We start from the raw sequence: 19,477 nt of genomic DNA, 5'->3' as shown, positions 1-19,477 counted from the left end.
GGGAGCGTTGGAGACTAAGCGCCTGCCGAGCGGGGCAGAGCGGCAGGCCCGGGAGCGAGCAGGGGCCTCGCCATGAACCCCCGGGGCCTGTTCCAGGACTTCAACCCGAGTAAGTTCCTCATCTACGCCTGCCTGCTGCTCTTCTCGGTGCTGCTGCCCCTCCGCCTGGATGGCGTCATCCAGTGGAGCTACTGGGCCGTCTTCGCCCCCATCTGGCTGTGGAAGCTCCTGGTCATGGCGGGCGCCTCCGTGGGTGCGGGCGTTTGGGCTCGAAACCCTCGCTACCGCACCGAGGGCGAGACCTGCGTGGAGTTCAAGGCCATGCTGATCGCCGTGGGCATCCACCTGCTGCTGCTCATGTTCGAAGTCCTGGTCTGCGACCGGGTGGAGCGGGGGACCCACTTCTGGCTGCTGGTCTTCATGCCGCTCTTCTTCGTCTCCCCCGTGTCCGTGGCAGCCTGCGTGTGGGGCTTCCGACACGATCGGTCCCTGGAGCTGGAGATCCTGTGCTCCGTCAACATCCTGCAGTTCATCTTCATCGCCCTGCGGCTGGACAGGATCATCCACTGGCCGTGGCTGGTGGTCTTCGTGCCCCTCTGGATCCTCATGTCCTTCCTCTGCCTGGTCGTCCTCTATTACATCGTCTGGTCCCTCCTGTTCCTGCGGTCCCTGGACGTGGTGGCCGAGCAGCGGAGAACGCACGTGACCATGGCCATCAGCTGGATCACCATCGTCGTGCCCCTGCTCACCTTTGAGGTCCTGCTGGTTCACAGACTGGATGGCCACAATACGTTCTCCTACATCTCCATCTTCGTCCCCCTCTGGCTTTCCTTAATCACTCTGATGGTCACCACCTTTCGGCGAAAAGGGGGCAACCACTGGTGGTTTGGTATTCGCAGAGATTTCTGTCAGTTTCTGCTTGAAATTTTCCCGTTTTTGAGAGAATACGGGAACATTTCCTATGATCTGCATCATGAAGACAGTGAAGATACTGAAGAAACATCGGTTCCAGATGCGCCTAAAATTGCTCCAATATTTGGGAAGAAAGCCAGGGTAGTTATAACCCAGAGCCCTGGAAAGTATGTTCCCCCACCTCCCAAGTTAAATATTGATATGCCAGATTAAACTCATCTGTGGGAGTGCCCCTAAATAAGTAGAAACCATACATAACACACCCAGAGTCTACTTACTTTTGCCTCTTTTTCATCCATCCCGATCCTAGAACTGAAAACAGGCTCCAAACACCGTCGTCTCCTGCCTTGGAGATTGAGCCTATCGGTGACTCGTCAGTGTATGCCATGGGTAGGGGGTTATGTGAATATATGGCGATGTGCTTGGTGTGTGACGTGTGGGAAAACTTGCTTCCCAGATTGGTGCTTCAAGAGCTAACTGGGAGCAGTAAGTTAAATTGTTTTAGTAGGTCCTCAAATGGAATAATTACACAGCTAAGGCTTTTAAAAGTGGTACTACACCTATCAAAAGTATTGTTATAAGGAGTATTTTTATACACTGCTAGCCTAAAATTGTATTTCAGATTGTGCCTGTTGTGACATAATTGAAAGCAAATGTAAAGACTTCTCTCTCCCATTACCTGTTTATAAACTTCGTAGTTGTTATTTTTAGTGTTCCTACTGTTAAAATCGTTTTTCTTTGGGCTTTACTGATACTAGTCTTTGATAACCTACTAGGTGAGATATTTTAATGCAGTGAGTCCATGCATATATGATATTTATATGACTATTTTAGCACTGTAATATGTTGATTTCTAGTTCTATGCAGTACAACAAGTATTATGTTAAAGTATTTTTTAAGTTTATATTTGAAGATACATGTCTATTGCGATATTCTTAAAGATTGCTTAAACCATTCATATGTACCCAATGTAGGAGCTATCAAAGTACTAGGCATGGATATGGGGGTTTAAAATCCCAAGGATCTTAATGCTCAGGTGTGAGGTGACCCAATCTGCACAGTTTTCAGTTCTCTCTCAGAAGAAGGAGCCACCATCCTTTGGTACCAGATCATAAAGTGACACTTAATTAGCACCTTGAATTTTCCCACACAGGTAGTAACATCTGTTCAGAAACGCCTGAAGTAAGCAAGTGGTTGCTCCATTTCCAAGAATTTTACAGTATTAATTGACCATAATATAAAGTATTGCATGTCATTGGAAGCTTGAGACAGTGGCTTTAACCAGAAATGGCCAACAGGATCACAGTATTATTTTAAGGTCCACGTTTTTTGATCTGTCAGCAACAGGGAAATAATTTTTCAGGTTTGAAGACAGAATACTATTTCTGTAAGTGCTGGTGAGGTGCCAGAGAATCAGAAGGCAAAAGCCAGATCCTGGGAAAGTAATGTTCTTCTGACTGAGAACGAGTAAATACTTTCAGAAGGAGGTTAAGATAAAAATAAGTATTGATAATATTTACTGGGGAGAAGACTGGAGGAAATTCATTTTTATTAGCAACTTAGTAAAAATCTAAATTTGGCTTCCTGTGAATTATGTAAATAACTTACCTGGTGAGGGGACATGCTCACTACAGAAGCCAACCCTGGGACCCCAGGGACCTGAGAGCCTGAGGTGCCGCAGCTCAGTTCACTCAGCTGGGACTGAGCCAAGGCCACATGTATGACACGCTGTCCGTCCACACCAGCTATCACTGTGGAGCAGGCCTGAGCAGCAGTGGATCTAACATTTCGTAAGCGAGGATTCATTCATCCATTTTTTCAAATATTCATTGAGGACCTGCCTACCTACTCTGGTGTTAGGAAGTGCAGATACCGTGGAGAGCAATTCAAATCTGGCTGCCACCTGCACAGAGAATACAATTAAAAGTGACAAGAAGGTAGGGCCCATCACGGCGGCTGGACAGCTGGCCTGTGGGAGGTAATAGGCCAAGAGCAGGGTATGCAAAACGCACAGAAGGGTGCTGCTGCCCTTGGGGTGATCTCACTTCACCTGCAACTTCAGTCCCATCTTTGTTGTCAGGACCCCAGTGTCCCCTGATTGCCCCTCCATCCCCAAGTATTACCTCCGACATGGACCTCGGTACTACAGAAGCCAATTCCGGAGGAGCAGGTTTCCGGAGGAGCAGGTTTCTGGAGGGATCGGAGGGCAGACTTGGGGCAGCAGTGGATTCCCAGTCCCTGGCCACAGTGTCAGGCCAGGGGCTGGTTGGGACCTAGAACAATCTCTCCTGACCTGACCTGCCTTACCTGCTCTATCCCAAAGTGGCTTCGTGTTGGAGAGCCTGTGCCTGAGGGTAATTACAAGCTTTCTCACCCAGCGGGGTCATCCCCCCTGTCAGACCTTTCCTGCTTCAGGACCATTAAGTCACCTGGGAGTGATGGATTATAGAAAGTTGTTTAGTCTGCAAATTAACAGTCTCAGCTGTGCCTGGGGATTTACCTAATTGCCATGTACCTCTGACTCTTCACAGTATTTAGCGTGTGTCAAATTTGGTAACTGGTTTCTCCTGTACTCATTATATTTGTATTATTATGACTGTATGAGTCATATTTTGCGGGAAAATATCCTCAGAAATCTCAGTGGCAAACTCTCACTCAGGTCTGCAGGTTGGCTGCAGCGGTTACACTACAGGCTGTGGGTCTGACCTAGGTCTCCACAAGGCATCCCTTTTTCTAGTCTGGGTCCCAGGCAAAGGAGTAGCATTCTTTGGGGCATGTTCTTATAGCAGAAGCACAAGAGGCCAAGCCAAAGCCTGCAAGCAAAGATGCAGCCCCTGCTCACAGGTGATGTGTGTCTAGTGTGCATGCTCTGTTGGCCAAAGCACAAGGCCAAGGCCAACCAACCTCAGTGGAGTGGGCCAACACACACCCAAGGGACAGTAACAGTCTGCACAGGTGTTGCAAGATAGTTTTAAAGATGGAAAAGAAAATTTGTGGTCGGTTATGAATGATTTTTCCCCTCTGTTTTACAAGCATTCTATAATTTTGGAAGTTAATTGTTTCGTATTGTAATCATTAGAAGAGTAGCTGTGGGGCACGGGGGATAGATTTGAAACGAGATAAGGAAGACCCTGCATTCAGACCCCTTTGTGGACTGGAAGGGTACAGGAGGCAGCACACCAGTTTCATGACGGTACTGTACCCAGGGCTTGCAGGATGGAGGGCTTGCAGGATGCCTTAGAAAGGGCAAGCCTGGGCACAGGGACACCAGCTGGGCAGAGATGCCCCGGGAAACTAGGAAGAAGCAGTCTGGACAGGCCGGGCAGCACCCTAAATGAGGAAGGAGGCAGGCCTCAGCCAGCCCTCCCCAGGGGTCTGGATGGCACACAGCATGCCCAGCTGAAGTAAACTGTCGGGAGGATCCATGGCTCAGACTGACAGGAAGTCTGGGGTCTTGCTAAGCACAGGGATGAGAGACATGCCGCAGGAAACCAGGCGAGGCTGTCCCTCAGGGACCATTGGTGAGGATGCCACATGGCACCACCACCTAAATAGTAAGTGCTCCCGGTGTCACCCCCACTGCCAGTTATTCCTCAGTTGTCTGGCCAAGTTAAGGATCCAGGAAGGGGGACATGACTGGGAAGCCTTGGAAATGCGTTCATTCTGCAGCTTCCCGAGTATGGGGAGAGGTGATCTGGCGTCTTCAGCTCCAGGAGGAGGCAGGACTCCGCCGGAACGTGCTCAGCAGAGGATTTGCCCAAAAAGGAGGGGTGTCTAGATGCTGGGTAACCACAGACAATGATGGAGTGCGCTACACTGAGTCCCTTGGCTGTCTGGCTGTCTGATGTACATTCTTCCCGTGTCACACGTCAAAAATCTTGGCCCACCTAGTGTGCTACCACTGGCCCCGCGTCACAGCAGGCCTGTCCCTTCTGACGGGAGAAGGGAGACAATCCGAGCTGCTTCATCAACTACTTCATCCAACTCTTAACCTAGGACATTCAGAGGTGTCTTCCTCCTCTGGTTTTGTCATGGTCCTCTCTCTATATTCCAGAATGTGTGCATTAGAGCCAACTACCACCGCATGCCTCCAGTGCGGTCCAAGGACCCCCGGAGTCCACAAAGTCCTCCCCAGCTACACTTCTGGCAGGAGCTGACTTGCTTTGTATTCTCCAACCAAGACAACATACAACATACTGCAGCAGGACGAAGACACAGGCAGACAAGAGAGTGCAACCCTGTCTATCAGCCAGACATGAAAGCTTCGCAGCGATGCAGACCGATGCCACTCTTCCACCTACGGCTTTTGTTTTTGAAAATTTGGTTATTTTAAATTTTATATAAAGTGAATATGTAATGGGTTGTTTTTAAATGAGGTAATACATTTTTAAAAGTTATTGGCTTTAATTTCTACTGTGGTAAATGTTGATATAACTCACATAAACAGAAGCTCATTGAGGCCCTCAACAGTTTTTAAGAGTGTTAAAGAACTCCTGTGACCAAAACTCTGGGCACTGCTGCCCTGTGTTACAGAGGGGGGAAGAGAGAGGAAAGAGAATTAAAATTGAATGAAATATGTTAAAATCCACATGACAGCAGGGAAGAAAAAATAATAGACCACGGTCCTTGATCATAGGACGGCTTCTCTCCTCTGAGAGAAGCCACGCCCACTGTCCAGCAGAGGACACGCCCACTGGGTGGGTGGGTCATTTAACCCAGTGGGGTAACTCGCACCTTCGTTCCTGATCCGGGAGCCCTTTGCTGCCTGCGGGTGTCTGTCCTCTGATTTCACCTGGAACGAAGAGGTCTCCTGGATTCTGGCCAGAGCCTCCTTCCACTTTGTAGCAGCAGCACTGTTTTCCCTCAGTCCTTCCGAAGGGGGTGGTGCTGGCCGGCGGTTGGCCCTGGCTACCAAGAGGAAGTAGGGATGGACAGTGCTCCCCTAAGCTCACTGGCCACCCTCGCTCCGTCCTCAGGATGTCCTGTTTGTTAAATGCGTCAGAGGGGCAGAGAGGGGAAGTGGTTTTAAAGCCTCCATGACAGCAGCTCAGAGCTCCATGGCTCCCCTCCCAGGCCCTCTGCCCCTGCACTTGCCCTGCGCCTGTCACCATCCTCTCACCCTGTGCCGAGGCCTCAGCCACAGCCAGACCCCCAGGGCCTCATGCTTCCTCCTGGGGCATCAGCCACGCTCCTGTGCACAATCTGGGCTCACATGGTCTCTCCTCTTGTCTCACCCCACACCCCTGCTTGTCCTGTAACAGGGGCCTGCCCTCCTGGACAAGGACCACCCCACCCTCCTCCTCCACACTGTGACCCTCCTCAGGCCTCACCTCCGCCTGCGCAACTCCCTAGACTAGAGGGCATTCTGGCTGAAGTCCCTCCCCTCTCGGCCACCCTGGCATTTGACCTGGCCTTTCCAGGCTTTAACCAGGGGCAGCGAGTGGTGTGGGAAGTTCAAAGACTTGTGCACCAGTCTGAGCGTGACCTTTCCAGGAAGCCAGTTTCCTGCCTGCCCCCACCACACACACACACACACTGGGTAACCAGCCACCAATGAGAACAAGGTCTGGGCCCCCTCCTGTTTGTGGCAATGGCCCCAGGCCAGTGCTGATACCCAGCAGGGCTGCCCTGACCTGTCCCCCCAACCTTGACTTCCCACCATCCAGCAAGTTTAATGCCAGGACTCCCTGGTGGGGGTGGGGGCGGTCCTGTTTTACTAGTAGTTGTGTGAACATCAACTAAGGTCCTTTCTCTACTCAAGGCCTGGCTTGCCCTTCGTCCGGCTCTGCTCAGTCTCCACTTGGTCCTTAGTCTCTGACCAGCTCTTGTCCCCTTGGACAAGGCACCTGAGCCTGGTCTCCTGTTTACCCTGAGGACCAGGCCGGACTCTGCCCCACCAAGGGGTGCACGCTGTGACTCACAGAGGCTCTAAACACGTCAAGCACCCGCCCAAGAGCTGGCACATCAAGGCTGTGGACACCTCTCAGCCCAAGCCCGAGCTCAGGGGGTCCTACAGGGTTGGAATGTCCCGTCTGGTATCACCTCTGATGCCCACCATCATCCCAAGAGGCTTCAGGCAGAATCCAGGAGTGGGAGGCAGGGCCTCGCCTACGATGTCCCTGAGTCCCCAGCAACCAGGGACCCTGCTTGAGGAGCCTGAGCAGTGAGAAGGGGCATTTCAGACAGGGTGTGCAGGTTACCCAGTGCCACACTGATGGCACCCCCCCAGCCCGGGGGTCCATGGGAGGGAAAGGCCCAGGACAGAAGGTGCAAGCCCCACGCCACAAGAGGAAATAACAGGCAGCCATGTGCCAAAAACACACAGTCAGTCAGCTCAGGCTGCCATACAAAATGCCACAAACTGGGTGACTTAAACCAAGCAAACGTAGTCTCACAGTTGTGGGGGCTGGAGGGCATGATCAGGTGCCAGCATGGCCGGATGCTGTCTGCGCTCTCTCCCTGCCTTGCAGAGGCCACCTCTCACTGCGCCCTCACAGGCAAAGACAGAGAGGGAGCAAGCTCTCGGGTGTCTCGTCTTATAAGGGCACTAGCCCCATCCTGGGGGCCCCACCTTCAGGACCTCATCTAACAGTGATTACCGCTGGCTAAGAGACCACACCATCTTGAAGGGTTTGCAAGGGCCTTCTTGGGAGGAGGCTGTGGGGAGTGGCAGCAGTTAGGGGCCCCACCTCACCACCTGGGCTTATCGTGACCTGGGCCCAAACCCATGTGTACCCCACCCGGACCCCGAGAGCCCACAGAGATCACAACCCAGACCCCGTACAACAGACACTGGCAGGAACTCCATGTGCCTGGTACGCACCCAGCCTGACCCCACTCACCGGACGGGGACCCAGCCTGGACTCTGTGCCATGGCTGTGCAATCACCACTAACCCAGCAAAACTCTCGCCACCGCTACTGCGCTGCCACCGCGCCCTGGAGCCCAGCTGCTCGGCTCCACCGCCAGGGCTCAGGGCAGGGGCTGCGCTAAAGGCTGGGAGGTGGATGCAGCCGCCCCTGGCCTGGACCTACTGAACTGAGGACCTGACAGACAGAAGAGGCTGCCGATCTGCAGGCGAGATGGGAGGCCGGGGACAGAGAGGAGGCGCGGGGCACTGGCTGTGGAGACCGCGGAGTGGGTGCAGCAGTGGGAGCCTGGGCTGAAGTCCCTGGGTAGAGCAGCGCTAGCACCCCGCCATCATGCAGCCCGGGACGCTCCTCTGCGGGAAGGGCCACAGAGGAGCTCAGGGCCAGCCTCCACTGGAGGGGTCTGAGGACACACCCAGCATTGAATCTGCAGGCCCTCTATTTCTCGGGGGAACTCATGCTGGTGAGCAGGAAAGGGGCTGGACAGTAGATCCAGGAAGGACGGTCATCCCTGCCCACCTGGCAGACAGGGGAGGTCCCTTCCTTCCCACCTGCAAAACAGCTGCTTCTGACCCGACTGCAGGGACCTGAGGCAAAGGGGAACAGTCCAGGGCAGGAAATCTGTGCCCCTGCAGGTGACAGAGAGGAGCTGCCAGCAAACCAGGCAGAGCTGAGGCATTCGAAGGAGAGGAAGTCCCCGCTACAAGCTACTGGCACCACCCCCAACACGAGTCTGTTCAAACCATCCCGACCAAGACCAGGACACGCTGGCAGAGCCCAGCTCCGTGGGGGGAGGGAGAACAGCTCAGAACAGGGACAATCAAGGTGTGAGACTCGAGGCAGACCCAGCCTCTGGGCTAAGGAGTCCCTGGACTAACAGGGGCTTCAACTTTTTGGACCTCAATCAGGTTGCCCAGGGCCAGAAAGGGATAGTGACTCACATTCACCTGCACCAGAGAAGCTCCCGGGAGGCCCCAGGTTGCCCAGGGCCAGAAAGGGATAGTGACTCACATTCACCTGCACCAGAGAAGCTCCTGGGAGGCCAAGGATAGACACACCAGGGACCAGATTCAACAGCATCAGAGCAAAATCCAGCAAACCTCACAAACAGTGGACCCAAAGGTGTTCGAGTGTGTGAATATGTGTGGTTTTGTCTTTTGGTGTGTGTGTGTGTGTGTGTGTGGCTTTTTGTTGTTGTTATTTGTTTGTTTTTCCCCCCTTTTTTCCTTTTTCCTTTGATTCTGTTCTCCTTTTCTCTTCTTATTGTTATTATTAATTTTTATTATTTTATTTTTCTCTTTTTTCCTCATTTTTCCATTTTACTTTTCTATCTATATCTTAATATATCCATTACTACTATGTATTAAGTTAATTATTATTCATTTATTTTCTGTTTCCCTTTCTTTTTTCTTTCTATACTAGTTCTTTTAGTTTCCTCCTTGCTTCTATATAGCCATTTTTTCTTCTTTCTCCACTTTTCTTTATATCCCCCCTAAGTCTTTGGTCATGCATCTTTTAGTATTCTTTTTATTTTTTCCTTGCTTTATTTTCTCTTCTATTTCCTTCTTAGTCTTTCCTGTTGTTGTTGTTGCATTGTGTGGCTTGATTTTGATGGTGTTTTTGGTTTGGTCCTGTGGTGTCTTGTTCTGTTCTGTCAGCACCTATATAACAGCTGGCACGACGATGTTGGGGTTGAGCCTCACTGTCAGCAAGTCAGAGGGGAGATCACTCCCACAAATGGGACATGGACAATCAAGTCCAAATTACAACAGAAGAGCCCAAATAATGCACACAAGGGGCATTCCTAGAGCATCCAGCTCAGGTGAACAAAGAGACTGCACCACTGGACCCCTCAAGACACTTTCTACATAAGACCAGTCACAAAGACTGGGAGACATAAGAGTTCTACCTAATACATAGAAGCAAGTACAAACAGACAAAGAAATGGAGAGACAAAGAACAACCCCCAAATGAAAGAATCATACTAAAGGGAATGATTCACCAAGAAAATATAACCCTTGTAAACAGATACGCACCCAAGATAGGAGCAGCCAAATACTTTAAAATAACTCTTGATGGACTTTAAGGGAGTGATTGACAGCAATACAGTCATAGTAGGGGACTTTAAAACCCTCTAACATTCCTGGGTAGACCGTCCAGACCAAAGGGAAAAAATCAAGAAGGAAACAGAGGCTTTAAATGACACACTAGATCAGATGGATCTAACTAATAGTTACAGTACATTTCATCCCAAAGCAACAGAGTATACATTCTTCTCAAGTGCACATGGAACATTCTCAAAGATAGACCACATGTTAGAACAAAACAAGTCTATACCAATTCAAGAAGATTGATAGCATACTAAGCATCTTCTGAGATCACAATGGCATGAAGTTAAAAATCGACAACAATCAAAAAACCTCAAAAGACCACTCAAATACATGGAGGATAAATAGCATGTTATTAAACAATGAATGGGTTACCAATGTGATCAAGCAAGAAATTATAAACTTCCTGGAAACAAATGAAAATGAACAAGCGATCACCCAAAACCTATGGGACACAGCGAAAGCAGTCCTGAGAGGGAAGTTCATTAGCACTACAGGCCTACCTCAAGAAACAAGTAAAAGGACTAATAAGCCACCTAACCTTACAACTAAATGAATTAGAAAAAAAACAAAAACAAAAACAAGAAAAGCCCAGAGGAAGTAGAAGGAAGGAAATAATAAAGATCAGAGTGGAAATAAATGACATAGAGCAGGGGTCCTCAAACTACGGCCCGTGGGCCACATGCAAATACAAATATTGTATTTGTTCCCATTTTGTTTTTTTAATTCAAAATAAGATATGTGCAGTGTGCATAGGTATTTGTTCATAGTTTTTTTTTAAACTATAGTCCAGCCCTCCAACGGTCTGAGGGACAGTGAACTGGCCCCCTGGTTAAAAAGTTTGAGGACCCCTGACATAGAGACTAAAAAACACCATACAAAAGATCAATAAGCCCTAACCACTTTGGCTCAATGGATAGAGCATTGACCTGCGGACTGATGGTCCTGGGTTCTGGTCAAGGGCACATGCCCAGGTTGCAGACTTGATCCCCAGGAAGCTGCATGCAAGAAGCAGCCAATCAAGGATTCTCTCTCATCATTGACGTGTCTATCTTTCTCTCCCTTCCTCTCTGAAATCAATTAAAAAATAAAACTATATATATAGATATAGATGTAGATATAGATATAGATATTTAAATCAATGAATCCAAGAACTGGTTCTTTGAAAAGATGAACAAGATTGATGAACCCCTAGCCAGACTCATTAAGAAAAAAAGAGAGAGGACCCAAATAAATAAAATCAGAAATGAAAGAGGCGATATAACAATGGACACCACAGAAATACAAAGGATTGTAAGCAAATACTATGAACAACTATATGCCAACAAACTGGACAACCTGGGCAAAATGGACAAATTCCTAGAAACATAATTTTCCAAAACTCAATCAAGAAGAATCATAAAACCTGAATAGGCCAATTACAACTGATGAAATTGAAGCAGTAATTTAAAAACTTCCAGCAAACAAAAGTCCTGGACCAGATGAATTTACAGTGAATTTTACCAAACATTCAAAGAACTAACACCTAGCCTCCTTAAACTATCCCAAAAAACTCAAGAGGAATGAATACTTCCAAGCTCTTTTGACGAAGCCAGCATTATTTTAATTCCAAAACAAGATAAAGACACTACAAAGAAGGAAAATTATAGGCCAATATTCCTGATGAACACAGATGCTAAAATCATCAACAAAATATTAGCAAATCAAATCCAGAAATATATTAAAAAGATCATACACCACAATCAAGGGGGATTTATTCTGGGGATGCAAGGCTGGTACAATATTTGTAAATCAATAAATGTGATACATCACATAAACAAATTGAAAGGTAAAAATCACATGATCATATCAATAGATGCAGAAAAAGAATTTGACAAAATCCAGCACCCTGTTTTTTGATAAAACCTCTCAGTAAAGTGGGAATAGAGGGATCATACCTCAGCATAATAAAGGCATATATGACAAACCTACAGCCAACATAATACTCAATGGGCAAAAATTACAAGTGCTTCCCTTAGGAACAGGAACAAGACAAAGATGTCAGCTTTCACCACTCTTATTCAACACAGTACTGGAATCCTAGTCAGAGCAATCAGACAAGAAGAGATAAAAGACATCCAAATTGGAAAGGAGGAAGTAAAACTGTCATTATTCACAGATGACATGATATTGTATGCAGAAAATCCTAAAGACTCCATCAGAAAACTACTAAACTTAATAAATGAATTCAATAAGGTAGCAGAATACAAAATCAATATCCAGAAATCAACGGCACTTTTATACACCAATAATGAACTCCCAGAAAGAGAAACAACAACAACAAAAATACTATTCACCATTGCAACAACAAAAAAATAAGATACCTAGGAATAAACTTAACCAAGGAGGTAAAAGACCTGTACTTGGAAAACTATAAGACATTGAAAAAAGAAATAGAGGAAAATACAAACAAATAGAAATGGATACCATCTTCATGGATTGGAAGAATTAACATTAAAATATCTATACTACCCAAATAATCTATAGATTCAGTGCAATCCCTATTAAAATATCAATGGCATACTTCACAGAACCAGAACAAATACTCCAAAAATGCATATGGAACCATAGAAGTCCCCGAAGAGCTGCAGCAACCTTGAGAAAGAAGAACAAAGTTGGAGGGATCACGATACCAAACTGTACTACAAAGACATTATTACCAAAACAGCCTGGTACTGGCACAAGAACAGGCATATAGATCAATGGAACAGAACAAAGACCCCAGAAATTGAACCACACCATTACGGTCCATTAATATTTGACAAAGGGGGCAAGCGCATACAATGGAGTCAAGACAGTCTCTTCAATAAATAGTGTTGGGAAAACTGGACAGACACATGCACAAAAATGAAACCAGACCACCAACTTAAACCACACACAAGAATAAAGTCAAAATGCATACAAGACTTAAATGCAACACATGAAACCATAAAAATCTTAGAAGAAACCATAGGCAGTAAAATCTCAGACATCTCACATAGCGGAATTTTTGCGGATACATCAGCTAGGGCAAGAGAAGCAAAGGGATGAGGGACAGGGACAAGGCGGCAGAGGGAGGAGCCGCCTGAAGCTCCGCCTCCAGGTTATCATCAGCCTCGCCCTCTCGCTACTGACGGCAGTTTGCAGAGTTGGGCTGAGCCCCCCAGGCCCAGGGTGAATCTGCGCGCCCAACCCAGGGTCCCACTGGGTCCCACTGAAGGTCAGCAGATGACAGAAGGTCCAGCTCCTCCCGAAGTGTCAGCTTGGCACCACCTCCGGGAAGCCTTCCTGGCCGCTCCTGCCGCCTGGATTGGCTGAGGTCACTGGCTTCCCCATCTCCTAGCGCTGCGGCGGAACCACGTCTGTCTCCTTCCAGGGCGGGACCTCCCTCGGGGCTGGGCCACCGCTGCGTCCCGCGCAGGGGAGGGAGACAGAGGGAGCGGGAGGTGTGCGGCTGCCAGGCACCTCCTCCCTGCCCGGGGGAAGACACTGGGCAGCTGGCACCGAGGCCGGAAGGTCGGGCAAGGGTGTGAGAAGCACCCCGACGCCACCCCGACGCCCTCGGCAGGAGTCGGGCATAGCCTCCAGGGCAGGGCAGCCGCAGGGCGTGGCACCGCGAGGGCAAAGTTTCTGATGCCCCGGGAGGAGATGGGCAAAGGCCAAGCAGAGCCACTGACACACGTGCCGGGCACAGCCAGGGCCTCCGGAGCGTGTGGAGCTGCAGCGGGCACGGATCCAGAGCAGGGCTCGCTGCTGCCACCCCAGAAGCCCCTGAGGGTTTGGCTCCCGGACGCAGCGACAGAACAAAACCCAGTGCCCTCAGTGTGCCCTGGGCCTTCCACCTCCCACACCGAGGCCTGGCCAGGGCGACACAGACCCTCCCACCAGACGGGCCGCTCTGGGGCCGAGGCCTGGGCTGGCCCTCTGACAACTGTGGAGCCGCCGGAAGGGGCAGCCCACTCTTCCCGGCCGCCCTGGCTGCCTGTCTCCTGTCCACTCTCCACCCCCACACCTCCCTCCCTGCCCTTTCCCTCTGCAGAGGGGACACACACCATGGCCCTCAAGGGCCCACGGCCTTGGTTTCTCGGTGGTGCTCTCATCCCAGCAGCTCCGGGAGGCCAGGACCTGCAGGGTGCGACCTCGTCCAGCCTCAGCAGGGAAGGGGGGGGGGGGGAAACAGCAGTCCCTGCCACCCCACGTGCCCCTCACTTAGGGACATGCTTCTGTGCTTCTGTGCTGGTTGGGCTTAGGTGCCAGGAAAGTGGTGGCCGAGGGGGACCTTGAAGGGGAAGCAGAGGCCACACGTGTCCTGGCAATCAAGTCCCTCGGGGTCAGCGAGCTCTTTCCTGCTGCCGCCTGTGACTCGGTGGACTGACTTCCATCCCTCGGGCAGGGTCACCCTGGGCCACAGGTTGAAAGCCCCCACTGCAGCCGGGAAGCAGGCTGGTCCCTTGGGTGGACGCTGCTCAGCAGCACTTCCTGGGTGGCCCCAGCCTCCAGAACCGAGACTACTCAGTCTCTGCAGTGCCGCCCAGGGGCCCAGGTCTATAGCAACCCTGATGTGCCAGCGGGAAGTCCCTATTACAGCAATCCCCTTTCATCCCTCAGCCTGAGCCTGAGGGCCTCTTCCCTGCCGCCCACGGTGCCCTCCAGCTCCCTGGAAAGACTCCCCACACTTACCCTAATTGCCTCTACAACGTCTGGCTCCCCCACATCGCTCTGGGTGCTGTGCATGAAAACTCATTTCTTTCTCTCCATGAGTTCAGGAAGGACTTCAATTTTCTACCAGAGCGTTTTCTGCTTCCCTCTTCCTTCCTTCCTTCCTATCTTTTTTGGGGGGGAAGGGGTGGGGGGGAGGGGAGTATAAAACAATCATGTGCTCATGATGTGTGGTCAGGAGTTTGGGAAGTCTCAGCAGGGTTGCTCTCATTTAGAGGCTCGTGCAGTCACAGAAAGCTGTGGGTTGGGACTGCAGTTATTTGAAGACTAGTGGCCCGGTGCACAAAATCTGTGCACATTAAAAGATTAATTAGAGAAAATATTTTAATATTGCTATTTGCCCTTTCTCTATAATAGAAGTATCAGAGATGAAAGAAAATTAGTAAAATGTATATGAAAATCTTCCTCCTGTCAGAGTCTGGGGCGCGCTGCGGAACCCAGAGTCAAGTCCCCACACACCCGCGGCGCCTCAAAATCACATGAGACCCAGGCCCAGCTGGCCCCACCCCCATTGGGCGAGAGCCAGACCCAGCCGGCCCCACCCTTGTCAAGCCCTGCTGGGCGAGGGGCACAGCCTTGGGTCCTCCGGCCCAGTACCAGGGCGGGGGGCACAGCCTGAGGTCCCCAGCACAGCCTCAGGTCCCCCGGCCCAGCACCAGGGGGCGGGGGCACAGCCTGAGGTCCCTTGTCAAGCCCCACCAGGCAGGGGGTGAACCCTCAGGTCCCCTGCCCCAGCCCAGTGCCACGCAGCCTCAGATCCCTGCTGATTGCTCGTTAAGGCTCATTACGGGAACTCAGCCTCCGCTGTGGGTGCAGCCATCTTGACTGTTATGGCATGATGGTCAATTTGCATATTCCCTCTTTATTAGATAAGATGGCTCACTCACAGGGTTGCAGTAGATGCTGCCCTCAGCTGGGCGCTCAGCTCAGACTGTCTGCTGGACACAGACAATAGGTTGGTGAAGGCCTGGGGTAGTGAGGGGGGGCTGGGCTAGAAGGGGTCAATGGGGGGAAAATGGGGGCATATGTAATACTTTCAAAAATAAAGATTTTTTAAAAATTTATAGAACATACATTTTCTCACTTGAACCATTTTTAAGGGTACAATTTCACGCTGTTGTGTGAAAGTCAACACTATCCATTTCCAAAATCCTGTCATCATCCCAAACAGCAACGCCAGTCATCAAGTTGTCACTCCCATTCCCTTCTCTCACCAACCCCCAGGAACCTCAATTCTACTTTCTGTCTCTATGAATTTAAACTTTAGATAGTTCAGATAAATGAAATCATAAAATATTTATCCTTTTGTGTCTGGCTTATTTTACCTAAGCATGTTTTCAAGGTTCCTCTATGGTGTAGCATTTATCAGAATTTCACTCCTGTTTCTGGCTAAATTTTACATAATTGTATGCTTAGACCATATTTTGTTCATCCACCCGTCAGTGGACATTTGGGTTGTAAGTACTGCTGCAATGAGCCTGGTGCGTAAGTATCTCTACAAGTCCCTGTTTTCAATTCCTTTGTGCACATACATGTCCAGGAGGGGAACAGCTGGCTGTATGGCTAGTCTATCATTAGCTTTTTGAGCAATGCCAAACTCTCTTCCCTAGTGGGTGCACCATTTTGAAATTTCCATTTTCTCCACATCCTTGCCAACGCTTTTTAAAATGGCCCTCAAGTAGATGGTGTCTTATTGTAGTTTTGATTGCTTTCCTTACAATGAAGATACTGGGCATCTGTTAATGCGCTCATTGGATATTTGTGTTTTCTTTAGAGGAATGTCTGTTCAAGTCCTTTGCCCGTTTTTTTTTTTAATTAAATCTTTATTGTTCAGGTTACATTTGTTCCTCTTTTTTTCCCCCCCATAACTCGCCTCCTCCCAGTTCCCCCTTTCCCCCCCAAGAATAGTCAGTCCATTCCCTTTCTATGTCCCTGATTCATTATAATCACCAGTTCATTCTGTACATCAGATTATTTATTCACTTGGTTCTTAGATTCACTTGTTGATAGATGCATGTTTGTTGTTCACAATTTGTATCTTTACCTTTTTCTTCTTCCTCTTCTTAAAGGATACCTTTCAGCATTTCGTATAATACTGGTTTAGTGGTGATGAACTCCTTTAGCTTTTCCTTATCTGTGAAGCTCTTTATCTGACCTTCAATTCTGAATGATAGCTTTGCTGGATAAAGTAATCTTGGTTGTAGGTTCTTGGTATTCATCACTTTGAATATTTCTTGCCATTCCCTTCTGGCCTGCCAAGTTTCTGTTGAGAAATCAGCTGACAGTCGTATGGGTATTCCCTTGTAGGTAATTGAGTCTCTTTCTCTTGCTGCTTTTAAGATTCTCTCTTTGTCTTTTGCTCTTGGCATTTTAATTATGATGTGTCTTGGTGTGGTCCTCTTTGGATTCCTTTTGTTTGGGGTTCTCTGCGCTTCTTGGACCTGTAAGTCCATTTCTTTCACCAGGTGGGGGAAGTTTTCTGCCATTATTTCTTCAAATAGGTTTTCAATATCTTGCTGTCTCTCATCTTCTGGCACCCCAATTATTCTGATGTTTGTACGCTTGAAGCTGTCCCAGAGGCTCCTTACACTATCTTCGTATTTTCGGATTCTTTTTTCATTTTGCTTTTCCGGTTGGGTGTTTTTTGCTTCTTCGCATTTCAAATCTTTGGCTTGATTCTTGCGCTCCTCTGGTCTGCTATTGGGTGTCTGTATAATATTCTTTATTTCAGTCCGTGTATGCTTAATTTCTAGTTGGTTCTTTATCATAGCATCGAGGGTCTCATTAGTTTTCGTGACTCTCTCCTCAAGTTTATTGACAGCTTCTAGCACATTTTTGCAAGCCCTCAAAATTGCGATTTTTAGCTCTATATCCTCCATTTCTGTCATGTTTTTTTGTCTCCGCATTTTTTATGCTTTCTTGGTGCACCCCCTAGTGGTCTTTGTGCGCAGTCTTGTTCTAGTTGAGCCTTGATTGTTGTAGTTAATACTAGAGGGATTTGACCACCAGGCCGACTGGCTGTGTGAATCAGCTGTGTCTGCCGCGGAAAACTTCTGTCCTCTGGGGAGGTGCTAATCTAGCCTTTGCCTGAGGCGATCTGGCAAATGGCTCTGCGCAGGGCTTGGGCGGGGCGGGCTCAACAGGGCGGGCGGGCGGAGGGAGCGGTTATGGCCCCTCTCAGTCCCGTTCCCAGAGGCTCTGCTTCTCAGAACCCCCGGAACCGCTGCAAACCTCGGAGGGAAAGCTGCCTTCCAACTGATGCCAGACACTCCCGCTTCTCCCGTTTGGGTCCGAGTCCCCAGCGATTCGCCCGTATCTGGAGCTCAGAGTCTGAGACTCCCCCCTGACCGAAAACGACAACCGCGCTCTCAGCCACCAGCCCGCTTTGCGCGCGCACCTCCGCACCTGAGTTTTTTCCACACTGCGCCTCCTCTGAGCCTCGGTGTGCTGTTATTTTTCCTTCTAGTTGAAGAGTCTCTCCTCAGCCAGCCTTCCTGTGGTTCTGGGTGATGTCCGTTCCGTCTTTTAGTTGTATTTTTGAAGTGGTTGTTTGCGGCAGCAGTCTGCGGTGTTTACCTATGCCGCCATCTTGGTCTCTCTCCCTTTGCCCGTTTTTAAATTGGGTTATGTTTTTACTTCTTCACACATTCTGAATATTAATCTATCAGTTATGTGATTTGCAAGTATGTAATTTTCAGCCCATTCTGTAGGTTTACTTTTCACTCTGTTGACAATGTCCTTTGCTGCACAGAAGTTTTTAATTTTGATGAAGTTTAATTCTCTTTTTCTTTTGTTTGCCCATGCTTTTGGAGTCATATATAAACCTCCATTGTTAAATCCAAGGTCATGAAGACATACACCTAAATTTTCTCTTTGGAGTTTTATGGTTTAGTTATTATATTTATGTCCCTGACCCATTTTGAGTAGATTTTTGTGCATACTATGAGGTTGAGATTCAATTTCACTCTTTTGCAAGTAGGAATCCAGTTGTCCCAGTCTCAGTTATTTAAGAGACTGTCTCTTCCCACTGAATGTTCTTGGCATCCTTGTCAAATATCAATTGGCCATAGATTTGTGGGTTTATTTCTGGACTCTCAGTTCTATTTGATTGAATTGTAAATATGTTTACCCTTATACCAATACCATACTGTTTTGATTATTATCACTTTGTGGTAAGTTTAAAATCAGTAAGTGTGAATCCTATGATTTTTGTCTTTTTATTTCAAAACTGTTCTGGCTACTTGGGGTCCCTTGCAATTCCTTATAAATTTTCAATTTCTGGAAAAAAGGGGGGGGTGCAATTTTGTTAGGGATTGTGTTGAATTTGTAGATCTCTGGCTAGCATTAACATTTCAATAGTATTAAGTCTCCTTACACATGAGTATATCTTTCCACTGATTCAGGCCTTCTTTAACACCTCCGACAAGATTGTTTTTAGTTTGCAGTGTAGACGTATTTTTTTTTTTATATTCTTGCTTAAATTTATTCCTAGGTACTTTATTTCTTTAGATGCTATTATAAATGGAATTGCCTTGTTAATATTTGTTTTGGATTGTTTTTGCAAGTTTATAGAATCACAGTGCATTTGCTGTATCATGATCTTATACCCTATAACTTTGCTGAATTCATTGTTGGCTCTTGTAGCTTTCTTGTGAATACTTGGGATTTTCTATCTATGGGATTATGTCATCTGCAAATAGAGATAGTTTTACTTCTTCCAATTCAACTTGGATGCCACTCATTTCTTTTTCTTATCTAATTTCTCTGGCAAGAACTTTCAGTATATTCTTGAATATCAGTGGTGAAACTGGTATCCTTGTCTTGCTCCTGATCTTAGAGGAAATTTTCAGCC

The 19,477-nt window shown here is 48.3% G+C and overlaps 1 protein-coding gene across 1 annotated transcript; it reads left to right on the top strand.

The window, feature by feature from the left end:
• The first annotated feature begins 6 nt into the window (after positions 1-6).
• Positions 7-5,309, top strand: TMEM185B (transmembrane protein 185B). The gene has a single exon (XM_005876503.2). It carries the CDS (start codon positions 73-75, stop codon positions 1,123-1,125), a length of 1,053 nt encoding a protein of 350 aa, XP_005876565.1. The 5' UTR covers positions 7-72; the 3' UTR covers positions 1,126-5,309.
• The last annotated feature ends 14,168 nt before the right edge of the window (positions 5,310-19,477 follow it).

This window comes from Myotis brandtii, unplaced genomic scaffold (genome assembly GCF_000412655.1).
Source record: "Myotis brandtii unplaced genomic scaffold, ASM41265v1 scaffold488, whole genome shotgun sequence".
In the NCBI taxonomy this organism is placed as follows: domain Eukaryota; kingdom Metazoa; phylum Chordata; class Mammalia; order Chiroptera; family Vespertilionidae; genus Myotis; species Myotis brandtii.
The sequence above is the reverse complement of the archived record's forward strand: the minus strand, read 5'-3'. Positions and strand labels throughout refer to the sequence as shown.